The 26,446-nt window shown below is 38.1% G+C and overlaps 1 protein-coding gene across 2 annotated transcripts in view; it reads left to right on the top strand.

Annotated features, from left to right (window-relative positions):
* LOC120537372 (LON peptidase N-terminal domain and RING finger protein 3-like) overlaps positions 1-26,446 on the top strand; it is a 48,342-nt gene that overhangs the window by 7,708 nt on the left and 14,188 nt on the right. For both annotated transcript variants that reach the window (XM_039766272.1, XM_039766274.1), the window contains exons 2-8: positions 8,991-9,109; positions 15,366-15,488; positions 15,983-16,132; positions 16,248-16,476; positions 17,888-17,966; positions 20,518-20,632; positions 22,861-22,982. In XM_039766272.1, the coding sequence (XP_039622206.1) occupies positions 8,991-9,109; positions 15,366-15,488; positions 15,983-16,132; positions 16,248-16,476; positions 17,888-17,966; positions 20,518-20,632; positions 22,861-22,982 (937 nt within the window). The remainder of the gene's footprint in view (positions 1-8,990; positions 9,110-15,365; positions 15,489-15,982; positions 16,133-16,247; positions 16,477-17,887; positions 17,967-20,517; positions 20,633-22,860; positions 22,983-26,446) is intronic.

Genomic DNA, 26,446 nt, shown 5'->3' with positions numbered 1-26,446 from the left:
CAGGTTAGGTTTGAAGCCTAGTAAGCGTGCCCTGCAATGAACTGGAGCTCTCTCTGCAGCTGCTGTTTAACTTGCACCTGGTGCTGCTTAGATAGATAGATAGATAGATAGATAGATAGATAGATAGATAGATAGATAGATAGATAGATAGATAGATAGATAGATAGATAGATAGATAGATAGATAGATAGATAGATTAGATAGATAGATAGATAGATAGATAGATAGATAGGCTCCAGCTGTCCGAAACAGTGAACTTGATTCAGGAAATAAATGTATGTATGGATGTGGGATTTCTTCAATAGCCTCAACATATCATGCTTGATTAGATAAAGTGAAATCAAATTCACAAATATAAGAAAAATGCAACTGGGCAAAAAAAGAAAAAAAACCTGACCTTCTTACAGTCCATTTTTTTCAAAGAACATTATAACTTACTTCAGGAACATGATTTATTCAATTCAACTGCAGTTCAGCTCATTGGTTTTAGAATTAACTTCCTACTGTAAGACAGACCCAATATAAAACACAGTTTCTAACCTAGTCAGTTATCGCTGGAATTGCATGTATTTTGCTGTGGCATCTCTTACAAGTCCTCCATTAACAGGACATAAATGTTACTGAAAACAACACCTTTATTTACCGCTGTAGTCATTGTAAGGATTTTTTTATCAGGTGTGCCCTTAATTTTTTTCTTACTGCAATTAATCTTCTTCAGTCTTATTTTAGAACTGCTGTATTTAAGGCTTGAAAGGAAGTTTTTACACCCTGCCCCCATATTTTTAAAAAAGGACTTAAGTTAGTGGATTAAGAGGGTTTATTTGCGGATGACACTGTGATCTATAGTGAGAGTACGGAGCAGGTCGAGGAGACCCTGGAGAGGTAGAGATATGCTGTAGAGAGGAGAGGAATGAAGGTCAGTAGGAACAAGAAAGAATACATGTGTGTGAATGAGAGAGGGGACAGAGGAATGGTGAGGATGCAGGGAGTAGAATTGGCGAAGGTAGGTGAGTTTAAATACTTGGGATCAACAATATAGAGTAACAGGTATTGTGGAGGAGAAGCGAAGAAGAGAGTGCTGGCAGGTTGGAATGGGTGGAGAAGAATGTTAGGAATAATTTATGATAGACGGGTATCAGCAAGAGTGAAAGGGAAGGTCAACAGGACAGTAGTGAGACCAGCTATGTTATATGGGTTGGAGACGGTGGCACTGACCACAAAGCAGGAGACAGAACTGGAGGTGGCAGAGTTAAAGATGCTAAGATTTGCATTGGGTGTGATGAGGATGGATAGGATTAGAAATTAGTACATTAGAGGGTCAGCTCAAGTTGTACGGTTGGGAGACAAAATCAGAGAGGCAAGATTGCGTTGGTTTGGATGTGTGCAGAGGAGAGATGCTGGGTATATTGGGAGAAGGATGTTAAAGATGGAGCTACCAGGTAAGAGGAAATGAGGAAGGCCTAAGAGGAGGGTTATGGATGTGGTGAGAGTGGACATGCAGATGGTTTATATAATGGAGCAAAATGCAGAGTGCAGGAAGATTTGGAAACAGATGATCCACTGTGGCGACCCCCAGCGAGAGCAGCCAAATGAAGAAGAAGAATATTTGGTAGAAGTTTATTCTGTCAGGAAAGTTTTCACTTAAAAGAGTTGAAAAAGGTTAAATAAATAAGCATTGATTTGTCAAATAGGAAACAAGTGGATCTCTGGTCCACAAATAAATCTGGTTCAAATATAGCAAGCGTGTTGCTGCTGTTCTTTTTCCTTCTTCCCATTATGGAGCTCCCTGTCATGGTTGATGATTAAAAAACTTAAACTTGATTCTGAATTTGGAAGACATATGTAACATGTCCTGGGGGTTATTAATAGATGAGCTTGCATGGAGTTTTCACTACAAGAAACTTTTTGTGCACCCGTAAGATGCTGAGCAGATCGTACCACTTATCTTTCTGCCATGTCACTTAGTCGCTCATTTTACTTTTTTGAGGTTGATGTAACCTGAAATTCTTTGATTTTGCAGAACATATACAAGGTCATAAGCTTTCGATTAAGACCAAGATGAAGGACCCAGGTAGTTCATGAGTATCAGCAGATTGCCGTACAATATGTGCTTGATGGTCAGTGGATGCCACAGTGATCATTCTTCTTCTTCCTACTGTGTAATTGGTCTCTGTAATTTACTTCATGCTGAGCAGATGTTGCTGCTTTTCTTTTTCTTTTTGCCATGTCACCTTTTTAATGAGTTTGCCGTAAGAAAAATGTGAACCCATCTCAAGCTGCATGCATCAGGTCATAAGCTTTCAATTAAGACCAAGGTCAATGTTTTAGCCTGAGTAGTTTGTGAGTTATTGTGTGACAGATGGACATTCCTTAGCATTTTATATACAGTATATAGTAGTTGTGCTTGCCTTCTAAGATGGGGTGATATCTAAGTAATCAACATAGACCTCATCTTATTAAGCATTATTGTTTGCAGTGCACCATCTATTGGAATGTACAGTATTTGTAATGCATGTAGTAATAAAATGCAGTGTATTTTTCATTTCAACAGGTGACACATCTCAAACATTGGCACTGCTTTTATGGATCCCATACCAAATGGCTGATACACATAATCAGCACTTGTCCTTTTATTAACATGTATATTTAAAAAAAAAAATATATATATATATATATATATATATATATATATATATATATATATATATATATATACACTGTGTATACATATACGTGTTTCGCCCTTATTGGGACTTGTCAGGTGCATGCACTTTTGCATTCAACACTAAGAATATAATACTGTGTTCCAATCTTCACCCTGACAAATAAGTGAATCAGCTGCCGTGGTTCAACTTCAGAGGCTTTCCCTTAGGCGCTGACGTCTGAGGTTTGATCTCCATAAGGGGATGCCAAAGTGCATACACCTGATAAATCCCAATAAGGGCAAAACACGTGTTGTGTACTTTTTGTATTATTTGGCAGATAATGTATAACATATCTATGAGCTGTTTCTCGCAACTGAGAGGATGTGGCAGATGTTTGCCGACTCGCTAACCCACCACAAACCAGATATATATCGAGATATATATATATATATATATATATATATATATATATATATATATATATATATATATATATATATATATATATATAGGGTGGTCCAGATCTAATTATGCAATTTTCATTACGCTATAACTTATTAAGTTTATTACATAGAAAATCACCCGAAAAATCCTGGACCATCGAGAAGTGTGCAAACTGACGACATGAAGAATCGTCTTTGTGCCGAACTGGAATCGTCCCCACATAAATCAAAGAATAATTTATAAGAATAAATAATAATTTAAAAGAATAATAATACACCAGAATAATTCCAGCCAGAAACAATTATAAGTTAAAATATGATAGTTATTTTATAAAAATACCTTGACAGGCTTAACTTAGTCTATCACAGTATAAATAAACATATGTATCTTATGTCACCTTCCATTCCTTCTTGGCTAGCATTTCCCTCTACTACCTGACTCTGACTCGCTGTCTTGGTGAGACAGCCTCCTTTTATGGAGGACCAAAAAGTACATCCGATGCCATGGCATTGCACAATGGAAGCCCTTTTGGGTCACATGGAAGTTCCCCAGAATATGGAGGACCATTCCTTGTGCCCTTCCTGCAGTACCTAGGGACCCCCCACAGAGTCACCCTTTTGCACAACAAGGCAAGTGTGAGTGTTTCCAAACTGGGATCTAGTCTGTACTGCCACTTCTTTCCCTGTGGGATGAACTATTTATAATATCCATTCCCCCTTCCATCCATTATTGGTTCACCCTGAGTAGGCTAGAAACTGACAATCATTACAGGCTCACCAAAGTTAGACAATAGAAGACTACAAAAACGTTGCCTGGTCTGTTTAGTCTCAATTTCTACTGTGACATTCGGATGGTGGGGTCAGAATTTGGCATCAACAGCATGAAGCATGGATTCATCCTGCCTTGTATCTATGGATCAAGCTGGTGGTGGTGTTGTAACGGTGTGTTAGTTTTAGAAAGATGGAGGTTTTATATGCCGTGAACCAGAAGTGATGTCAGTCTGGGCACCTGAACCGGAAGTCACATCAGTCTCGGCGACAGAATTGGAAGTGACAGGTTTTCCCGTATTTGGCCTGCAGAGATAACACAAATAGGTTTAGAATGCCCTGCCTCCCCCTGGCTTGGCAGTTAATTATCTCCACTTGGTCCACATCGCACGTGTGTGACAGAGTGTATATATATATATATATATATATATATATATATATATATATATATATATATATATATATATATATATATATATGTATATATATATATATACAGTGTGTATATACAGTAGATAGCATCTTTTGCAGTTCAGCATATCAACAAATGCTTTTACATAGCAGTGCACAGACAGCAGGTCCATAGCAATGCTTCCTTACAATGCCTGGTCCCCTGTTTGGTGATCTTTTGATGACCTCTGTTTTATTCAACAAGCCAAAGGCATGCTGTCAAGTTTTTTTGTTGTTCATTTGTCTCAACTTGGAAGCATTTCATCGAGCCCTGTAATATCCAGCTCAGCAGTCTTGGCGTGATTCCTGCTTTGCTCCTACTGGTGCCTGGTTAAACGCCACATCTGTGAAAGCGTGAATTGAATAAATGGGTCAAAAATCGATGGATGGAAAGATCGGAGGTATAGAATATAGGGTTTTGAATTTTATCTGTAATCATCTCATCTGACTGTGCTGACATTTCATAGCACTGTTGGTGGTAGATAATAAAATATCACACAAATGAAAGGGCTTTTTGTTAAAAACTAGTAATTAAGCTTGTCTTTGTCTGGCATAGTGTTTCATTGTGGTATTTATATTTGACTTGTAGGCTGAAAAAGTCTCAAACTGTCTTATTTATTAAGCTATAATGACAAAAATGTTAAATGTGAGCGTATCCAATGTCTTACATTTGTAACTGGGTTGTCTTTGCACAAGTGCCATCACCACTGGGCACCAGGGCACAAACTCAAGTCTTCTCTCCATGTGAAGAGTTCCAGCTGAGCCTTTAGCTCAAGTGATCATTTGGACGTTTGTCTGAAAGGGTGCCTTTTCCTCTCAGCAGGATGGTTCTCCGTGACTTCTGTTACACATCATCAGTCTGACATTACATCCGTATGTTTTCTGAAACCACTTATTGTAGTAATGAGCTGGGGAAGATTGATTCTCTCCTGGCGGTAGCAAGTACAAGGCAGAAAACAACCCTAAATACATCTAGAGTTGCTAAATGACCTCTCCACATGTCTTTGGGCTGTGGTTGATAAGTGGTCAGAGAGCATATACTGTTCAAGACCCCTCATCTACTGTCAGAGCTATGTGACACAACAATTCCTTTACTCCACACTAGCATGCTGCCTAATGGATCCAACTTTCTTTTTCTTAGACATTTTTCTTTGATATCCTCAGGCTCAGAATATCCCTGTAAAACCACTGATGCTTGTTATTGATTTTGGAAGAAATATCACCCTAAAGAGCAGAAGTCCTCAAGCCACAGGCACTGGATGCTGGAATCTAATACCTCTCATAAGAAAAGAAAATACAGTATGTTACCATGGATCTTAGTTAGATTCATCTTTGGGAAAAATAATATCAGATTTGTGTTTAGTTTCCTTGTCCAATTTGTTGACCTCTGGCAAATATTACATAATTAGAAGACACTGTGGCTGTGGATAGTGCTGCAATCCTCTGTCCTAGGTTCAAATCCTGGCCTTCATATTGCATGGTATTTGTACACATGTCTACTTGGGGATTGCTCTCAAGATTACGTTTTGTACAAGTTCTGCAAATTAGGCCAACTGGCAATTGTAAATTGACCTGATGTGAGCATGTCATGCAATGGATTGGCACCATGCATATGGCAGATTCCTGCCTTTCACTCAGGGTTGCAGGGATGGACTGGGGCTTCAGCAACCCTGAAGTGCATAAAGAGTAGTTTGAAAATAGGTGAGTAGATGGATACTAAATATCAGTTCAAAAGAAAACACTGGAAACTTTTTGAGTCTTGTTACAGTAAATACAGGCTGGGGGATTTTTGTTGTTGGTTTAAGCAGGCTGTCAATAACCCTGCCAGACCTCAGCCATCTGGCTTGTTTGGAAGTACTACTCATTTTCAGCAAAAGGCACACAAAGAGAATAAGAACGTTTTAGACATGCTGCACATATATACCTGTATATATGTAACAGATACATAGATGAATAAGTTGAATTTCCTTCCATAAGGAAATACATTATACTCACTTGATTGACTGCATTATTTTTCAAACTTTCTTATTAGCTACTGGTGATATAACAGCGTCTGTTAACCTTATTGGGTGACCCACTTGATTACATAAACTGCCGTATCCTGAGCCAGATCCTCAAAATAGAAACACATCAGAATGAGCTGGCCTAGGAGTGCTATTCTATAAAAAAATGTATACATAGAATGAAATTAATAAGGCAAAAGGATCACTTTTTGAGAAAGCCACTTCATTTTTAGAGTTTTCTGCAAAAAAGAGACAAAATCTTTTGTTCAATAACTTCACCCAGAAAAAAACTTTATTTATTTGGACATTATACAAGTTGTGTTTCATTTGGTTTGCATGTCATTAGTTTATGCATATTGTATGTATACCTGTATGTATATATCTATCTTTGGAAAGAATCAAGTTGAACTCATTTCATTGTTTCAGTAGGAAATATTTCAAACCAGCGGATTCTCTCCTCCCCAGTATATTTTCAATGTAATCCACAATACCACCATCTCTGCACCATACATCTAGAGCCAGGTTATTTTTAAATTAGCATCCTGCCAAACACAATTAAGCTACATGTTCTCATCATTCATTTTGGATTTTGTTTTATGTACACATACATACTTTAGAAGGTGCACCTTGTATTTTTAAATTTCATTTTCAATGGGTTAATGTAATGTGAATGGCACAGGAGTTCCAGAGTTCTAGGCTACAGACCCACATACAGTAGGTAATTGTCAATGTGGTTTGCACCCAGTTTCTGTTTGTCTGCATGAGGTTTCTGTCTAGTACTCTTAGTTTTCATAGTTTTATATCCCAAACGTATGCGTTTTAGTATAATTGGTGAATCTAAACTGCTCTGGGCCTTCATTTATAAAACTGCATGAATCTGAGTGTGAAAATATATGCAAAAATGATATTTTTAAAAACTGGTGTATAAACATTTCTACAGATTATAAATCACAATCACCCTGTAAATATGCATATGTGAGCGCACTGCGAACGTCGTCCTAAAACATCTGTATATGATGTTTACTAATCAACCAGAGGTTGCCAGTTGGAATCCCATAAATGCCAGAAGTGATTCCACTCCATTGGTCCCTTGAGCAAGGCCCATAACCTGCAATTGCTCAGACCTAGGTATGACATTAATCTGCATCCAGCCCTGCAGGCAGGTCCTCCAACTTGCAAGGAAACATTTCGGGGTTGGTGGCAGGATTGGTATTTTAGCCACTGTAAAAAACCACACACTGCTCCATTCCATCCAACAAGTGTGCTGCTGAGGTGTCACCCGTTGCACCCAGTCCGATTGTGACCAACGCTAGACATCAGCAAACAATTTCATAAACATTCAAGAAAACAAATCTCATATTACTTGTGTTGCATAATCCAAATATGAAGTCGTCCAGCTGTATGCTCCCAACTTGCAAAATACGTGCATTTTTTGCTAAAATATTAGTAAATGAATACCCCTGGAAAATGAAAGTAGTCCACCAACAGGAAGCCTCTTAACACGCTTTTGAATTGAATTTGAATTTTGAAGATCTGTCTCTCCACCTCATTCATTAGTCATGTATGCAACACGAGTAGAGACTTTTTCATGGATGATTTTGATATTGTTTGCTGTTGTCCAGCCTTGGTCACCATTGGGTCCCATTCTATCAGCAACTTTTTTTATGCCCTTTCTCTATGAAAGCATGAAATTAAAACACTAATTTTGCTACTTTTTAAGTTTTTGTCTCTTTGTTTAAGGCTTGCAGTTTTTTATTTGATGCTTATTTTATTCTCAGTCTTGAATGGGTTGAGGGCGACACGGTGGTGCAGTGGTAGCGCTGCTGCCTCGCAGTTAAGAGACCCAGGTTTGCTTCCCGGGTCCTCCCTGCGTGGAGTTTGCATGTTCTCCCCATGTCTGCGTGGGTTTCTTCCCACAGTCCAAAGACATGCAGGGTAGGTGGATTGGTGATTCTAAATTGGCCCTAGTGTGTGCTTGATGTGTGGGTGTGTTTGTGTGTGTCCTGCAGTGGGTTGGCACCCTGCCCGGGATTGGTTCCTGCCTTGTGCCCTGTGTTGGCTGGGATTGGCTCCAGCAGACCCCTGTGACCCTGTGTTCAGATTCAGTGGGTTGGAAAATGGATGGCTGTATTTACAGTGTGTTTGATGTGTACTCTTCAAACTGCTTGAATTTTGTTAGATATATATTTATTTAATGCTTTTAGTTAACCAGCTCTATAGTGTTCTTACAGAAAACTCATGAGTGCTGTGCAAGATGTCATTGCCATATGTTACAGTGTTTAAAAATGTGTGCATGGCAGATAAAACCCTAATCAAAGACTTCTTGTTTCACCCCATCATGAGTAAATTCCTGCCGGAATGAGTGGAAGTTTCATTCTAACAAATCCAGAAATGAAATGAGATCTAATAGGCTTTTCAGAAGTGTTTTAGCAGTTTATGTCTAAATGATTGTGACAGCCAAGTGGGATAATACTGTCATGAGACCTAAAGCTCGTCATCATGCCTCAGCAAGAGAAAATGTGGATGTGTTACTGTAAATCAAATTTGCAGCTATGTTTCAGAATTCACTGTACTTTTATATTTCCTTACATTCATAGAGAAGTCTTTTACTGAGGGCATGCTTATTCACTCAATTGCCATTTCTGTTTATATACCTTAATGTTTTGTATGTTTTCTTTCAGCTTCCAGAGACCATGTACTGTTTAGCAACCGGTCACAAATAAATTGTAATTTGAAAAAATATGAAAATGCACTAAATGATGCTGAGATTGCATGTTTTCTGCAGCCACTTTCACTGAAGGTGAGTGTTTTTTATTTTGGTTAATGCAGAAATGGAGATGCATGTACATGCTTTACACCACACAATTATTTTACTATGCAGTGCATATACATAGGCATATATGCATTGTATATACATTTATATATATATATATATATATATATATATATATATATATATATATATATATATATATATATATATATATATATATATATATATAATCAATTACAATTAATCATTAGAACACTCTAGATGAAAATAGGCCATTCAGTCCAACAGCTCAGCAGTCCTATCCACTTATTTCTTCCAAAAAAACATCAAGTCGAGTTTTGAAAGTCCCTAAAGTCTTACTGTCTACCACAGTACTTGGTAGCTTATTCCAAGTGTCTATTGTTCTTTGTGTAAAGAAAAACATCCTAATGTTTATCTCTATATATAATCTTCATTTGGATCTTGATCTTTGTTTGTCCGCGAATGAATTAGAAGAAGAAGCACTAGATGGCAGTAGAGAGACAGCTAAAACATAGGCATTGCATTAAGAATCTCCTCCAGGCTTATACTACTGAAGACTGTAGTACTCCAGTCACACCTCAAAACACAGACATTCAAACTAAACAAATTGTTGTGCTTTAAATTAACTAAAGACATCTTCATTTAGATCTTGATCTTTGCTTGTCTGCAAATTTCACGCATGCGTAGACCACCTTCTAGTTTAGTACGTTGTTGTCACTCACGGATGTCAACAATGTGCCGGAATAACGAAAGGGGTGGTGGACAGTGTTATGCTGGTTAGCTCCTGAGGCCTGGTTAGAGAATGAGATTGCCGAAGATAAAAAATACGTGCCTACATAACATATGAATGAAAGAAAGACAGTGGGTAAAATGAATGACAACGTAACAGCACGTTCCGGAAATTATTATTGTTACATTGTAGCCGGCGAGTGCTGCGCGTCTCACAGTTGTACTGTGGCTTGCTCACATGTCAGTGAAGTGATCCCTATTTAAGCTTTTAAGAGCCTGGATACCTATGTGTCCCCCTTTTATAACCATTGCTCCGTGTATATTGCCTTACTCTTTGGATTGCCACAAAGTAACCTGCGAAACTGGAGAAAGTTTGAGAAGAGATCGTGAGAGGAAACGACAGCGTCATGAAAACGAGACAGACTGTGAACGGACAGAAGCAGAAATGCTCCTACACCACCACATAATTACGATTCGGACAGTTATTCTGAGTAGGCCGTTCCCATCGAATCAATATCCAAGGGTTTTCTTTTGTAATTTTGTTTCCCTTAAAAAAAAAATCATAATGCTGTGCAACGAAGGGCCCAGTTCACGACTGGCAGCCGCGTTTAAACAGGGAGCCCTTCACAGACAACTTTAACACGTGCAACGTAGTTGGGCGCACATGGCTAGTATAATATAAAGTTCAAGTTCAAGAGGTTTAAATCATTAAACAGGTGTATAAGATGCAGTGAAATGGTCTTGTATATCTAATTTATAAAGCTCAAAATCACTGTATGTGTATATATTCACGGTGCTGGACCAATCTATGCCAAATTTGTTGACCTCCCTTATTTAATCAGGTGAAGACCACAGTTTTTGTCCCAATCTCAAAATGTTGACCCTGGGGGTTACTGTAAGGTTTTATTTCCCTTTCTACTATAGTTAGCATGATAGTGCCACCTGGTGGCTTAGAGCAAGTGAAAATCTGGAAGACACAGAAGCCAGACTAGCAATTATGCCACTTACCTACTTACCTATGTAACTCGGGGAACTACATACTTCTAGAGTGGATACATGTGTATGTTTTTCGGAGGTGCTGGTACACCTTTCGATCCCATAAGCTTTTTTTTCCCCCTTGGCAAAATAGAGTCATGGTAAATAGTTAATGAATCGATGATAGATAGATAGATAGATAGATAGATAGATAGATAGATAGATAGATAGATAGATAGATAGATACTTTATTAATCCCAAGAGGAAATTCACATACTCCAGCAGCAGCATACTGACAAAAAACAATATTACATTAAAGAGTGATAAAAATGCAGGTATAACAGACACTAACTTTGTATAATGTTAACGTTAAGCCCCGGGTGGAATTGGAAGAGTCGCATAGTGTGGGGGAGGAACGATCTCCTCAGTCTGTCAGTGGAGCAGGACAGTGATAGCTGTCTGTCGCTGAAGCTGCTCCTCTGTCCAGAGATGATACTGTTTAGTGGATGCAGTGGATTCTCCATGATTGACAGGAGCCTGCTCAGCACCCGTTGCTCTGCCACAGATGTCAAACTGTCCAGCTCCGTGCCTACGATAGAGCCTGCCTTCCTCACCAGTTTTTCCAGGCGTGAGGTGTCCCTCTTCTTTATGCTGTCTCCCCAGCACACCACCACGTAGAAGAGGGCGCTCGCCACAACCATCTGATAGAACATCTGCAGCATCTTATTGCAGATGTTGAAAGACGCTAGCTTTCTAAGGAAGTATAGTCGGCTCTGTCCTTTCTTACACAGAGCATCAGTATTGGCAGTCCTTTCCAATTTATCATCCAGCTGCACTCCCAGGTATTTATAGGTCTGCACCCTCTGCACACAGTCACATCTGATGATTACAGGGTCCAGGAGGTGCCTGTTCCTGTCTCATTTCTCCAATAAAGTGGACTGAGTTTTAGCCCATTAATGCCTGTATAGCATTTCACCTTCTCCACATTTCCAAGATATCCATGTCAAGTTAGTTTTCTAATAAGTTTATAAGTTCCAGGGCTGGTTTTTCCTGTTGGATGCTTGGAAATAACAAGTTTAGAAAATGAACAGATGAAACAAATGCCCACAGGAGACAATCTTATTAATATCCAGTATGATCTGCCCTCTGCTTACATCTTTACTATTTTGTGTACATTGTTTAAATCTGGGAAACAGGCCAGCACTTGAAATTATAGCCATAATAATTTTATGATAAAGATCCTTTATAGCTGAAATGTTTAATTCATGCTACATTTTTCATCCTGTCTATTAATCTACAATATTATGCAGTTGTACTATGTATGCATCAAAGTACAATAAATAGTTTTAATATTGCCACAATAAAAAGTACGATGGAAGTGCTTCTACTGTCTCAGAGCTCTTGGCGCCATGTTTGGCTCAGGCTGAGGTACACTCTCTGCTGTTTTTTGGGGGCTTTGTTGTTGTTATGCTGTATTAAGACATGTAGCCATGCAGATTCACAATAAAATGTTCCTAAGTCTGCCTTGATCTTGTGTTACATGCAATGAAGTGATATCAACTTCTAACATAACTTTTCTTTTAATATATGTTTCATGTAAAAAAACAGGGTAAATCATAATCTAAAATAGGCAGCTTTTAACAGTCTGAATTTTATAAAATGAAATATGTCATTTTAATAGGATATCAGAAAATGGAAAATGGCAGTAACATATTTCAAGAGTATTATTTTTAATGATAATTTATTAATGTTAGTAATATAGCTCATAACTTGTTTTAGACTGTTGTTACATTTTTTTATAATGGATTCCTAAAGTAAAGTATGCCACCATGTATGTAAGTATTTGTGTTTGGGTCAGACTAACACTAAATTGATCATCGATTGAAAGTGTCTTTTTTAAAATACAAATATCTCTTAAATTGTGTACTGTAGCTTTGTTGTTACTGCCTGGTAGCAGAAAATGATGTTGAAAATGTAAAGGCTGCTTCATGCATACAAGATGATATCATTAAGATGGGGAAGTGTACGCTTTGTGGTTTGCTTTGTCAAATACATGGTGGCTACACAAACTCACTGTGAGAATCAAAACACTGGTGAATGACATTATCCTTGATTGATGAAAAAATGATTAAGAAAGTGGCCCAATAATAACTTCATAGTCCCCCATGTCTTTCTTTTGAGATATTCTTTGTTGGATTCTCTTGAATGTTTTGGGTCCTTGTCTTTTTTAAGCTTCACTGATGGTTCAATTTCAGCTTTTTGATTGATGGTTGCACAACCTCCTCAAGTACTTACTGTACAATGTGGAATTTATGGTTGACTCTGACCAGGTCCTGATGCATAAAAGCTGTTCCAGACCATAATGCTTCTACCTAGTGCTTGAAATGGGCCAGTGTTCACCAGTATGTAGTAACAGCACCTCTTCCAATTTCAACATAGAATACTTACACTTTTTCTTAGGGTAGCGGTGACAACTGGAACATCTTTGTTAAATTTCAAGAAGGAACCCCTCAACCCTGGCTCTTCAATCGACTATCATTGTATTACAATGACACAACAATCTAAGCTTCACTGTACTGGCACCTTTTGTTAGCATACCAGGGAGTACCGACACCACTTCAGAAATCTTGACAGGGAAAAACTATTTGATCAAATGTCACTGTATCTCCATAAATAGAGCACTGCCAGTAACTTGGTTCCTCTTCAGGTATTGCTTCTACCACCATACTTTCCAGTTGATATGAGTTACTTTTGGTCAAAGAGAGTTTGGACTCCTGCCAAAGATAACTTTTGGTGTTGTCTCATTTGCACATTAGCAAATAGTTTCATTAGTCCTGTTCAAATAGGTGTTATCTGGCAAGCTGCAGCCATGCATCTCTTTTTTTTTTGAGATTATGTAGAGCAAAGTCGTGCTGTCTGTTTTGGGTGGTCACCTCATGCGTATTGACATTAAATGAGGCAAAATTTGCCTGTAACTTTCTTGATTTTGTCCTAGGGTTCTTGGAAACTTTAAAAATCATTCATCGATCAGCTCTTGAACTGTATCTGCTAGGATGACTTGGTCATGATAGACTGTTAGTAGTTTGGAATTTTCCCCATTTTGACAGTGGAGTAATTGAGTACAAATAGCTGCAGATATCTTGAAACCTCTCTCCCGACTTACAGGCATCAATTGCGTTTCTTCTTAGGGCATCAGAAAGCTCTTTTCATCTTAGTATACTGAAGCCACATACCTCAGTTGCTCAGACCAAACCTCACTCTAGGTTTCTGATTTAAAAATAAGACCCTCCAAATTACTCCGTAATGATGTTCTAATCATTTGCATATAATTCTAGTTTTAGGCATTTGATACAATGATAAAGGTAGGGGTTGTACTGTTTTTTTTTTTTTACAGAAGGAAACTGCATTTCTATTAATTTAGTAATAAAAATAAGTGCAAAATGTGTTATTTTCCAATTCTATTTTTAACATTAGGTCACCTTTACCTATCAGTGTTCGTGATATGACAATCAAAAAGCATTTTGTTCAGAAACATAAAAAAGACAAATCTTCTCATGAAGTGTGCTTACTTTTTCATGCTACTGCCCGTGTTTATATTATGTGATACTTTTATGTTTTTTTGCTGTTTTTTAAATGTATATATATTTATATTTTGCATTGAACCTGATAAACTGACATTTGAAAGATGGGTTAATAAATTAAATAATTCAGAGCCAGTATTAGTGAAATTACTTACAATACTGATTACATTTCCTTTTTAGAGTATAATACCCTGAACTTCATTAGGTTGAACTAAGAAAGACTTCAGTGGCCACAATTGTACCTGATAGTGATAAAAAAAAAATGATGTTAGCATTTACTCCCCCAGGTGGAATTGAAGAGTCACATAGTGTGGGGGATGAACGATCTTCTCAGTATGTCAGTGGAGCAGGACAGTGACAAAAGTCTGTCACTGAAGCTACTCCTCTGTCTGGAGATGACACTGTTCAGTGGATGCAGTGGATCATATTGTTTTTTTGTATCAGTATACTGCTGCTGGATTATGTGAATTTCCCCGGGTTAATAAAGTATCTATCTATCTATCTATCTATCTATCTATCTATCTATCTATCTATCTATCTATCTATCTATCTATCTATCTAATTAGGTCTATGCATTAGCAGCTCTTAGCACAGAAACATTTGTGTCAACTGTCAAATGACCTGGAGTAAACCCGATTAGGCTGAAGACTTCCTTTTAGTGTTTCCTTAAGTATGTGTGCACTCTCAATGTAAGGATTAAGCCTCTTTAGTTTTTTCTAATAACCTGGGAGGCTTTTGTGTCCACAAAAGGGTCTAGTTTCTATTCTGAGGATTTTCTCTCGAAAGCTACCATTCCTGTCTTGTGTTACCAAAAAGCCTAATTGTTTAAATAGCTTGGGATGTGACCAAATAAGGCCATTATTGTCACTGCAGTAATATTTCTAGTACATATGTGGGTCTTTGTTAGAGATATCTTTTACGTCTCACATTTCTCAACTGTCTGTCTTGTTTAACAATGTGTATTTTATGTTTTAAAGGGACACTTAAGAAGAGCACAGGCACTGACTTTTCTTCGTAAAAGTGAAGAAGCTTTAACCGAATACCTGTTCTGCATAGCCTTGGACCCTGAAAACAAGATTGCAAAATTGGAAGCTCAGAAGGTACATGAAAAAGGCAGCCATTATTGGCTTACTTTATGTCACTTACAGTCATTTGGATTATTTGTTGAAACCACTTCAACATCATGTACCCCTCACATTCAGCCAAGCAGAAAATGGCTTGATGTTTCTTTAGAAAGGCTGTGGCTACTTAAACGTATAGTACCTAAATGTTAAACAGTTTACCATTTTCTTTGTCAGTAAACATGTTTAATTTTTTCAGATATAAACAATTCAGTAAAAATGGCAGGATTCTTAGAATGCAATGTCATTCTATGCAACAGCAGTAGGATTGTATGTCAGTTGTGGATCCGTTTGTTTCATTTCCTACATTTTGCTAGTTGCAATGACATGCTATACATCTCAACTGCCATGTTTGTCTCTTCTCTGAGAGGGATAGTCACCTTAAAATGTTGGCTTTATAACTCTAATGTCAGTTGACTTAAAAGAATTTTCATAGCACTGGGCAGTTATACAGTTTTTTCATTTGCTTTTAGCTTCTGAGTGGTCTCTTTGCTCCAGTCCCAGAGGACGTTCAGGAAAGAATTCCAGACTGCGTGCGCCTCCTTTCACCTCGAGCAAGATTGAAGGAAGGCACACAGCACACCCTAACGTGGGAGAGCAGCACACCTTCAGGTTTGCATAATGTAAGCAGCAGATTGATTTGTCACCTGGATTTTACATTTGTTTACTTTGTAAAGCGTCTTTGTGTTGTGAGCTGTTTAAACATTAGGTAGATTGATCAGGTTTACTTTTTAACAGGAACATTTCAAAAAACGATGCCTCCTGTCATCTCAAGGAAAACTCCTATCGGTCAGTCTGAAAAAGGCTTTTGAGGTAACGAGCACCATATCTTCAGAAGACCGAAGCCAAGCAGTAGGAATAGAGGAAGATCACCATCCATGTGAATTTAGCAGAAAAAGGAAGCACAATGTTGAAGATGAAGAGACTGCATATGGCTTAGGAGTGCTTAGTAAACATGCAAAGCTTGGTAAAATGATGAGCTTATTCTCTTGTCTAGCTTCCTCATTTGTTTCTTGTATGTTGAATAAGTATTTGAATGTTTGAGCTGTCAGCAGAGTGGGATATGAACACAATAAAAGCTAAACAAGCAAGACACGTTATTTACCTGAATGTTATGGAGGCATTTGTTCTATTTGCAGAGAACATCAAAGTCATGTGCTTCTCCCATTGTATGAGATATATCATGGGCATAATGGCACAAAGCTCTTTATAAACCAGCTCAACACAGCATGGAGGTCAGAGACATGGTGTTTACCTAAATCTTCAGCTTAGTTCTCCATGAAGTCCATTAACACGCTGGATCTCTAGTGTGCCATTTAATCAGAGCTGGTGCAATGGCCATTTTTATATCAACTTGGCAATTTTATCTTATAGCAAACCAGTAAAGCTGTGGCCTCAACATCCTATAATACATGGGGCACTCTTTTATAACATCTAGTATAGTCTGCTTTTGCATGTTTCTGTCCACTGTAGAGTTTTCTAAGGCTAAGGCAGATCATATGCCTGAAAGGTTTAACAACCATTTACACTGGGCCTTTACATTAGTACATTAGAACAATCTAGAAGAGAGCAGGCCAGTACTATATCATACATATCACAGCTTTGCTCCACATTCCTGCTACACCTCAGATTGCAAACTATTTATTTGTGGGAAGCAGGAGTAGCTATGGACTATGTGTGAATATTTTTGTTTTTTTGTTTTTAGAAAAGATAAAAACATAGCATTGGGCAGTTGACTTGCCATTATTTACATTCTTTACATCAAAACTTCATCTTTTATTGTATATTTACCTGACACCTTCATCCAGGATGACTTACAAACCCAGGATACAGTATATACATTTTTACAATTGTATCACAAGCTGACTTGCTTGGGATTACACACTGAACAAGAGGCACAAATTGAACCTTGATTCTTGATGTTTAAAGTCCAGGCCTTCATCATTACCCCACACTGTCTGCCAGTGTATGTCTGCATTGGCCTCACTTGTTAATGAATTAGACTACTTCTTGATGTCTGGATAAGACTCACTGAAAATCCTTTGAAATTGGATGATCCCATTCCCTCAGCAATCTAAATATTAGATATTCTTATGAAGCAAATCAAAGGAGTGCCCGATCTTGTTGTAAAATTACTTTTCTATGGCCTTTCAAATAATACAATTTTTCTTCATCTCAAAGTATTTTAAATCCATAGCCACTTAAACTTGTAAAATCAATTGTCCTAATGTAGTTAGTTTATTGCACTTTTCTTAAAATAATCTTTAGCCAAGCACTGAAAATTGCTGGGTTGGGTGTAGAGATGAGAGGCGTTTGACAGTAGGGTTCTTGAAATGGATCAATGAATGTGTCATGTTATTCAATCTTTTCATTCACAGAGTCAGCGCTGAACGAAGTGCCCTCCCGGTGCAGCCCTGTGATAGATGCCAGTGACCTGGAGTGCCCCCTGTGCATGAGGTATCCACTTATTGTCATAAATTTCCATTTCCTCCTCCAGAGATTCATTAGCTCTAAAGCTGCAGCAGTGCTACTTATTGTGTTTATCAGTAGGCTTAAGCTTATAGCTTTTGAAACAGCAGGAAGTGTATGGATTTCCAATTCTAAGTATACTGTGAAAGCTGTAAAAGAGTTTAACGGTGTAGAAGAAGACATGCAAATAATACTACAATTATGAAAAACCACTTTTAAAATTTAAAAGATGAACAAAGATACCTGATTTACCTTTGTGTTGCTTGAAATCACTGAAGTGTAATGTTTTAATTATTAGTTTCCGTAGTAGTCATGTATTTTTTTTCATTCTTTTACTTATCCAGTACAGGTTATTGGGAGCCACAGTCCACATAATCAGCGTTGGATGCAAAATACAAATTAACCCTGGATGGCATGCCAGTCCATCGCAGGACACACTCAAACACACACGCACATCTATACACACCTGGCCAGTTTTAGTGTAACCAGTAAACCTGCAAACCGGGAGAATGTGCAAACCACACAGACAATATGTAGGTCCTTGGAGTAACTAGTAAGAAACCCTATGCTACCTTGTTACCCTACAATTTGCTATAAATGTACAACTTAGTACTATGGAGGTTAGTGTTTCTACCTTATACCTCTTGGAAAACAAGTTGAAATCTGAACGTAGACAGCGTCTGCTTGGTTTTGCATCTCCTCTCTCTGTTCACATTGGTTCATCCCTTGATATCTAAAATATACGTGTTAGATTAATTGCTTACTCTATAGCTCTATTCTGATCGGTTAGCACCCCATCAAAGATGCTTCTAGGACAGGCTCATGTGCTCATGCACAAATTTATTTCCTTCTGTTGAGATATCTCTTATACTAGCTATGCCATTAGGTTACATCGAGGTCAGTGGTCTACCCTTCTACTCTTCTTGTTTCTCTTAGGTCTATGCTCCAGCTGGTGAAGTTTCTGTTCTCCTTCTCGCCTACTGAGCACTTAAATAGAATGACTTTTTCTTATATTGAGCCTGATATTGATCTTTGCATCTAAAATCTCTGACAATCTGATTTACAGTTCAGGTCTAGAAGCAGCATAAAGCAGTATGTTCCCGTGTACCTCTCAGAAATGAAGTCCATTATGAAGAGGAGCCAGAGAATAAGATTGTGTGGAAATTTAAAGCACATCTTGGCACGTCAGGAGTTTATAACCATTAGTTTCTGCACAGGGTTGCTGGGTTCACTCTGTATGACAGGGATAGGAACACAACAGATGCAGCTTCAGTGTCTGTGAAAGGAATAGGAACACAGCAAACAGAAGGACCTATGGATTGAGAGGAGAGGCTTTGTTAATGAGGCCATCCTTGAATGCCTTCTTTCTATTCAGCTTGATACAATTTGAGAGGCCCTATGGGCATATTCAAGATGCACTGCAGATGTGATATGTCCCCATTGGGCCTGGGAACACCTCGGAATTTTCCACAAAGTTTTGGAGACTATTGATAGGTTTGGCGACATCTGACATGATCAAGTCAGTTTGATGCCATGGTGGCCTTCACCAGGAAAAGTGGTCAGAAAACAGTATGAAATCAGAGTTTTGTAGCATCAAAATTATTTTGAACAAACAGTGAGATTCACTCTAAAGAAGCCCTGAATATTCTGTAATAACTCTCGCTAGGACAAAGCAATCTGAACAAAACAGTGTGCAATGTGCTCCTCAGTATATGGAGCTTCAAACAAGCCACAATACCCTTGCACCTGAGCGATGAGGTAGGCACCGGACAGCTGTTGCGACGTTTAACCTCCGTTTGCAGCTTCTGGGTGCATACCGCCCGTACCCCTTCACTCAGTCACTTGACTTCTCATCAGGATGGTGGTGTACAGTATTAGGCAGTGCGTCTTCATGGTGCGAACCTATTGGATCACCAATTTGTTAAGTGTGAAGCAAGAGTTACAACAGAATATTCGGGGCCTCTTTTTAGAGAATCTCCTTGTATTATACAAGAACCTGAGTAAGATAAGGTTTGAATCACTGCTGTGGTTTACTAATATATCACAATTTGAAAGCAGAACAGTATTATACTTTTACTTTCTGAACAACTATTTGGTTTTAAAAGCTAATGTGAAGTCAAGCAGAATAACACATTTTATTGGCTAACTAAAATGATTACAGTATGCAAGTTTCTAGGTAACTCAGGCCCCATCTTCAGGCAATAGTTAGCCAATAAAAGGTGTCATTCTGCTTGACTTCTCATTGTATCCATAATGGCTAACACAGTACAACACCTTACTACTACATTGTAAAAGCCAACATTCTGTAATACATAGGTCAAATTTGGAAACACGGCTTTTTGTGACTAGGAGGGGTATCCAAGACCTGCTTTCATCCCTGAACACATACATGATCTCATACATGCAGCAATTGTCAGTTCTCAACGTAAAATCTTCTCAGTGACAATTATATTGCCCTTATCCTTTATTTCAGATGTTCAATGACCCTACTGTTATCTGTTGCAAGATATTGTTTCTTTCTCTCATTGATATGCTTTAGGCTTTTCTATGAACCTGTTACAACACCCTGTGGTCATACATTCTGTCTGAAATGCCTAGAAAGATGTCTGGATCATAATCCCCAGTGTCCTCTGTGCAAAGAGGGCTTCTCCGAGGTATGTATTTGCAGAGAGTTTGGATCTCTATTTCAGTGTGTCTTGTCTGTAAATTGTTCTGGAACTGCATAATTGCAAAAAATTGTCTTAAATACTGGTATGTAGTATAACACTACATAATTCTCATCTTATGGAGTTTAGATTAGATTCGAGTTGAATATAAACATGTCCCCTTTTCTTGGATTTATATTTCTTTGAATGAAGTGTCTTGATCAATGTGAAATTATTAGATGATTAAACATTTAGTTCAAATTTTCAAATTTAAAAAGCCTTATGAGCCCCATTGTGAAAAATTACATTGCAACCTAATGTGTAACAATAAAAGCATTGTATAGCAAAATAGGAAATTGTGGGCTAAAATTGACCATATGGCCTATAAAAGGTGCATTAGTTTTATACAACATTTTGAAAGTGTTTAAAGATAAAAGGGGGATGGTGCTAGGGACTTGTTGTCGAAAGAAAAGTGTGGAGGTCAAGTGCAGCCATGGAGAAGTGCAAAAAAAAGACAAAGAGAAACGGAAAAGAGATATAACAATACTATGTACGCATAACAATAAACATGGCTTGACTAAATAGCCAGTGAAAAGATTGTTTGAACTACAGAATAGCAAGGTAGAGAAATCAACAGATTGTGCGGCTGTGAAGGTAGGATGGTAGTGTGAGATATGGCCAGAGGGGTTATGAAGAAGAGGGAAAGTAGCATAAAGTGCTAGAGATTAAGTATATTTGGAAGAGGAGTAGAGGAGGTGACAAAGGCATGCCAGCAACCATACCACATACACTTCTGAATAGGTCATCAACCTAAAGATAAGCATGTTCAAGTCTAGTCAGTACTTGGATGGAAGACTAACCAGGAAAAAGCTTGGGTTGCTTCTGGAAGAGGTGTTGGTGAGGCCAGCAGGGGGCACCTCCCCTGTGGTCTTAACATGGATCTCAATGCCCCAGTGCAGTGACGGGGACACTGTACTGTAAAAAAGGCACCGTCCTTCATGTAAAACTGAGGTCCTGAATGTCAATTGTCTTTAAAGATCCCTGATCATCATTTGTAAAGAGTAGGGCGTATCAAAATGTCCTGGCTAAATTGTCCACTACAGCCTGGTCATTCTGGCCCCCTAATCATCTCCTGTCTGACTGGCTAACTACAGTATATCTCACCACAATGTGTGGTGAGCGTACTGGCGCTAAATGGCTGCTGTCGCATCATCTAGGTGGATGCTGTACTTTAGTGGTGGTTGAAGTGTCTCCCACCTCACTGGGTAAAGTGCTTTGAGTATCTTGAAAGCGCTCTATTAATGTATTGAATTATCATTATTATTATTATTATTAACTTATAAGTAATTTTTGAACCTCAATTTTATTCTCATTGTCCACAATGAAAACAGCAAAAAAAACCAACTAAATAGCAGGTCCTCATGTAAAATTTGTTTGTGGCTATGTGGCTGTTGAAAGAGTGACAATTATTGTTTTCAGGGAGCATATTGGACTGAACACACAAACTTGCACCTTTCAAAACACTCTGGCAGCAGGCAGAAAATCAACACAGTTTTAAACATTTTTTTTTGTGCTGCAGCTTTGTTGATGTAAGGTTTCAGAATTTCAAGTAGACACCATCAATCAGTAGAGAGATACACAGAGTAAAAAAGCGCAAGAGACACTAGGGAACAAACATAATAAGGTAAATGTCTTTAAAAAAAAAGACCATGGGAAAAGACGTGTGACATTGTTTTGATAAAAGAACCACAGAGAGGTAGATGCAGAGAAGCTGAGCAGACTCACCCCAAGGAGAAAATTGCTGAAGTGAATAACAGCAAGAAGCATTGCCGTCCTACTGAAGAAATGTACTCAGATTAAATCAGCTGTCCTATTCTCTTTTGGAAGAATCTAAAAATCCTAACCCACCTACGACAGGGAAAATGATTGCTTATTAAAAAAATAAATAACCTTATGAGAAAAGAAGTTTTTTTTTTCATTTCCAGCAAACCCTCAGCTGATTGAAGGTGCTAAACTGTTACTAGCCTTTTGGCTATGTCAGTGTTATTGAGTGATTACTTCACATTAAGTATTCTCCACTCCCTTTTTGATCTGTGTAAGTGGGTAGGAAAAAGGGTTGGAATAGCTGATATCATTAGACTAAAATATATTTACTAATCTATAATATGGGCATTGTAATGAAATATTAAAGCAACAGAGAAACGAATTTTCAAATCGAATTTATATGTTTCCTGCAGTACCTGGCACAGAGGAAGTATAGCAAAACCATTTTAATGGAGGACCTCATTGCTAAATATCTACCGGAAGAGCTGGTGGAGCGAAGAAAGGTTTATGAGGAGGAGATAGCAGAGCTGTCCAAGTAAGAGCACTTTTAGTAGTTTTTTCGTTGAATATTGTAAGAACAACAACACTGTCAGTCACTCATTCCATTACCTTATGCTGTTCCTTCCATTCTGAGCCCAGTTTTACAGTTAAAGATTTTATCATAAGTATACAATCAGAGAAAATACACTACAGCCACATTTTTTTACTTATTTGGCTAATGTTTTTTTCCAAGGCCACTTGCAACATTTATGGTACAATTTGTTACTTTTCTTTTATTTTTTCCAATTGGAGCAAAAGCTTTGTTAAAGTGACTTGCTCATGGTCAAGCAGTGTCAGTAGTGGAGTCTTAATCTGCAACCTCACAATTTGAAGTCTAGTGCCTTACCCACTACACAACACTGCCTGCCTGAAAAACCCTGAGGATGAAGACACACTTAAATGAAAGGAAGAGCATGGGGAGTATCTTCATCTTCATTCTTTTTTAACTAGGTGTTCTATTTATTTAACCTGTTAATAACTAATGACATCCCTGATGGGTTTGGCTCTTTTGTTTGTTTTTCCAATTGGAGCAAAGGCAGGCCAAGTGACTTGCTCAGGGTCACACATTGTCAGCAGCAAGATTTGAACCCACGACCTAAGAGTTTGAAGTCCAAAGCCTTAACCACTACACCACCCTGCACAATATTTGTTAGAGTCCTGTTCTTGTGGACCTTGTTCCTGTATCTAATATACTTTTTACATTTTTGTGAAAATCACCAAAACATTCTAGATTTGAAACATTGTCTTAATTTTTTTGTCTCTTGTTTTTGTAAATTTTACATTTTAAATTGCTACCTTTTGATAAACATTCTCAGATGCAAGTGACGCCAATTAGTTGTAACTGTTGGCTATTCTGTTATTGACAGATTCTAGACCTCCTAAACACTGACAAAAATAGTAACATTTCAGTTGCATTCAATATTACCACTATTTATATTTGCCTTTTCACTTCTTTGACACTTCTGTTTGCTTTAATGCACCTCCTATTTGAATTCCTTTCTGGATATTTTGATGGAATGTTATTTATCCTTTATAGGGTAGTTTTTTTGTTTTGCAAAAAAAAGAACATGTTTCTTAGGAAGTTTGCTATATAAACACTTCATTGATTAAATTGATTGATTGGGAAAAAGGTTCTAATGGACTAAGTTTGCACAGGACGTCATATAAAATTCACAGTACAAAGAAAGACTACTTTTTTAAAGTAGGTCATAATATGTTGTACTGTTAATTAACTGACCTGGGTTCGCTTCCTGGGTCCTCCCTGCGTGGAGTTTGCATGTTCTCCCCGTGTCTGCGTGGGTTTCCTCCCACAATTCAAAGACATGCCAGTTAGGTGGATAGGCGATTCTAAATTGGCCCTAGTGTGTGCTTGGTGTGTGGGTGTGTGTCCTGCAGTGGGTTGGCACCCTGCCCAGGATTGGTTCCTGCCTTGTGTCCTGTGTTGGCTGGGATTGGCTCCAGCAGACCCCCGTGACCCTGTATTCGGATTCAGCGGGTTAGAAAATGGATGGATGAATGGATGGATGGATGGATGTTAATTAACTGCACTGTAGTGCTTATAAACATCCATGCTTTTCCAACCTGCTTATCAATTTAGGGCATCCATAGATTAAGTAACTTAATATTCTCAGACCTGCCTAATACAATATATGGCTTTCAGAAGAGCACTGGGAAGCAAGGCAGGAGTCATCCCTGGTCAGATCACAGGTCCTGCTCAGTTTCACAGCCACGTTGGATTAATGATGCAGTATCGCTACAGACGGTGCTAACCTGCTGTCCATCAGGCTTTATGTTCATAAATATAATTTGTATTAGGTTTATGCCAGTGTTAGCCATACACATAAATGTATTAAATGCTGGTTGACTCTCTGCTTTTTAAAAAGTGTCCATTTAACTAAGCTTCTATTCATTATCTAACCCATTTAATCCCATTCAGGGTCTTTTAGCCACAATGTGACCTGGTAGCACCAGACACGAAACAGGAAACAACCCTGGCCAAGCCACTAGTATAAAATATTGTGATAGATCTCATATATGAAAGGCACTGTATAAAATAAAAAAATGATTAATTGCTTAGTAAGTAGTCTTCTGGTAGTGTTTTATGTGAATTTAACATTTACATTGGACATATAAACTAAGATTTGGTGAACTGATTTTAAGAGAGATAATCCCAACTGTATATGTACTATATATATTTAAGACAAGACAGATACTTTATAATTTTGTAATTCACTGGAATGTGCTATATAACATAAATATTATTTCTGTCTGCAGCATTATATAATTGTTCTGACAATGAAATGAACTTTTCCATTATTTTTTTTCTTTTTCTTTTTTAGTAAAATGCATCATTATATTGTTCACCATGAAATGTAGTTGATTGCGTAATCCATGTTCTGGTTTATAAATAACTTTAGCTAGTGCTTGAAGTATCAGGCATTACGTAAATTAAAGTCTCATTGGATTATTGCTATGTAAAATACTTTATGATTCTGGACTTTTCATACTTTATTCCTTTAGTGAGGTGTATCACAGTTTATACTTCTCCATTATAAACAGAAGATTACTGTATATCAAGCTTTAAATATGTATTGACTTATAGACACGAAACCAGTGATGATATAGGTGTACGAGCATTCACCTCTTCCTAGTGTCAGTCATTATCCATCCCGCTATATCCTAACACAGGGTCACGGGGGTCTGTTGGAGCCAATCCCAGCTAGCACAGGGTGCAAGGCAGGAACAAATCCCCAGGCGGGGCGCCAGCCTACCGCAGGGCACACACACACACCAAGCACACACTAGGGACAATTTAGGATCGCCAATGCACCTAACCTGCATGTCTTTGGACTGTGGGAGGAAATCGGAGCACCCGGAGGAAACCCACACAGACACGGGGAGAACATGCAAACTTCCTAAAGGGAGGGCCCAGGAAGCAAACTCAGGTCTCCTTACTGCGAGGCAGCAGTGCTACTACTGTGCCACCCTTTTCCTAGTGTCCAGTTGTTAAATCTTTGTTGGGAATAAATACTCAATATACTTTGTACAAAATATATAAAAGGCTAAATTTAGGAAAAGTTAGGATCCCTAATGTTGGACCCTGAGTTAAATCACTCTGAAACGTTCAGAGATCTTTCAGAAAAAAGAAATGTCTCCATGATACATTTATTACAAAATGTATTGTGGGGACATTACTAAAAGCAAGTATGATAATGCTGACCTGGATATGCTTGAGCTGATGTTCAGGAGCAAAAATCAGGAGTGCCAAAAGAAGGTTTTTGAGTTACCATCTGGAATGTAAGTGCCCATATTCAGATTTCCTTCTAAAACAATCTCTTATGGTTTTTTAAACATTCAAGTAATCAGACAAATCCTAACACTTTGCAAACACCTGGATGATTAAAGTATGCAGATCATTTAAGTGACCATCTGAGAGGACATTTGTACAGGGTTTAGACG

Source organism: Polypterus senegalus, chromosome 10 (assembly GCF_016835505.1).
Source record: "Polypterus senegalus isolate Bchr_013 chromosome 10, ASM1683550v1, whole genome shotgun sequence".
Classification (NCBI taxonomy): Eukaryota; Metazoa; Chordata; class Cladistia; order Polypteriformes; family Polypteridae; genus Polypterus; species Polypterus senegalus.
Note: the sequence above shows the minus strand (reverse complement) of the source record. Positions and strands in the feature narration are given on the sequence as shown.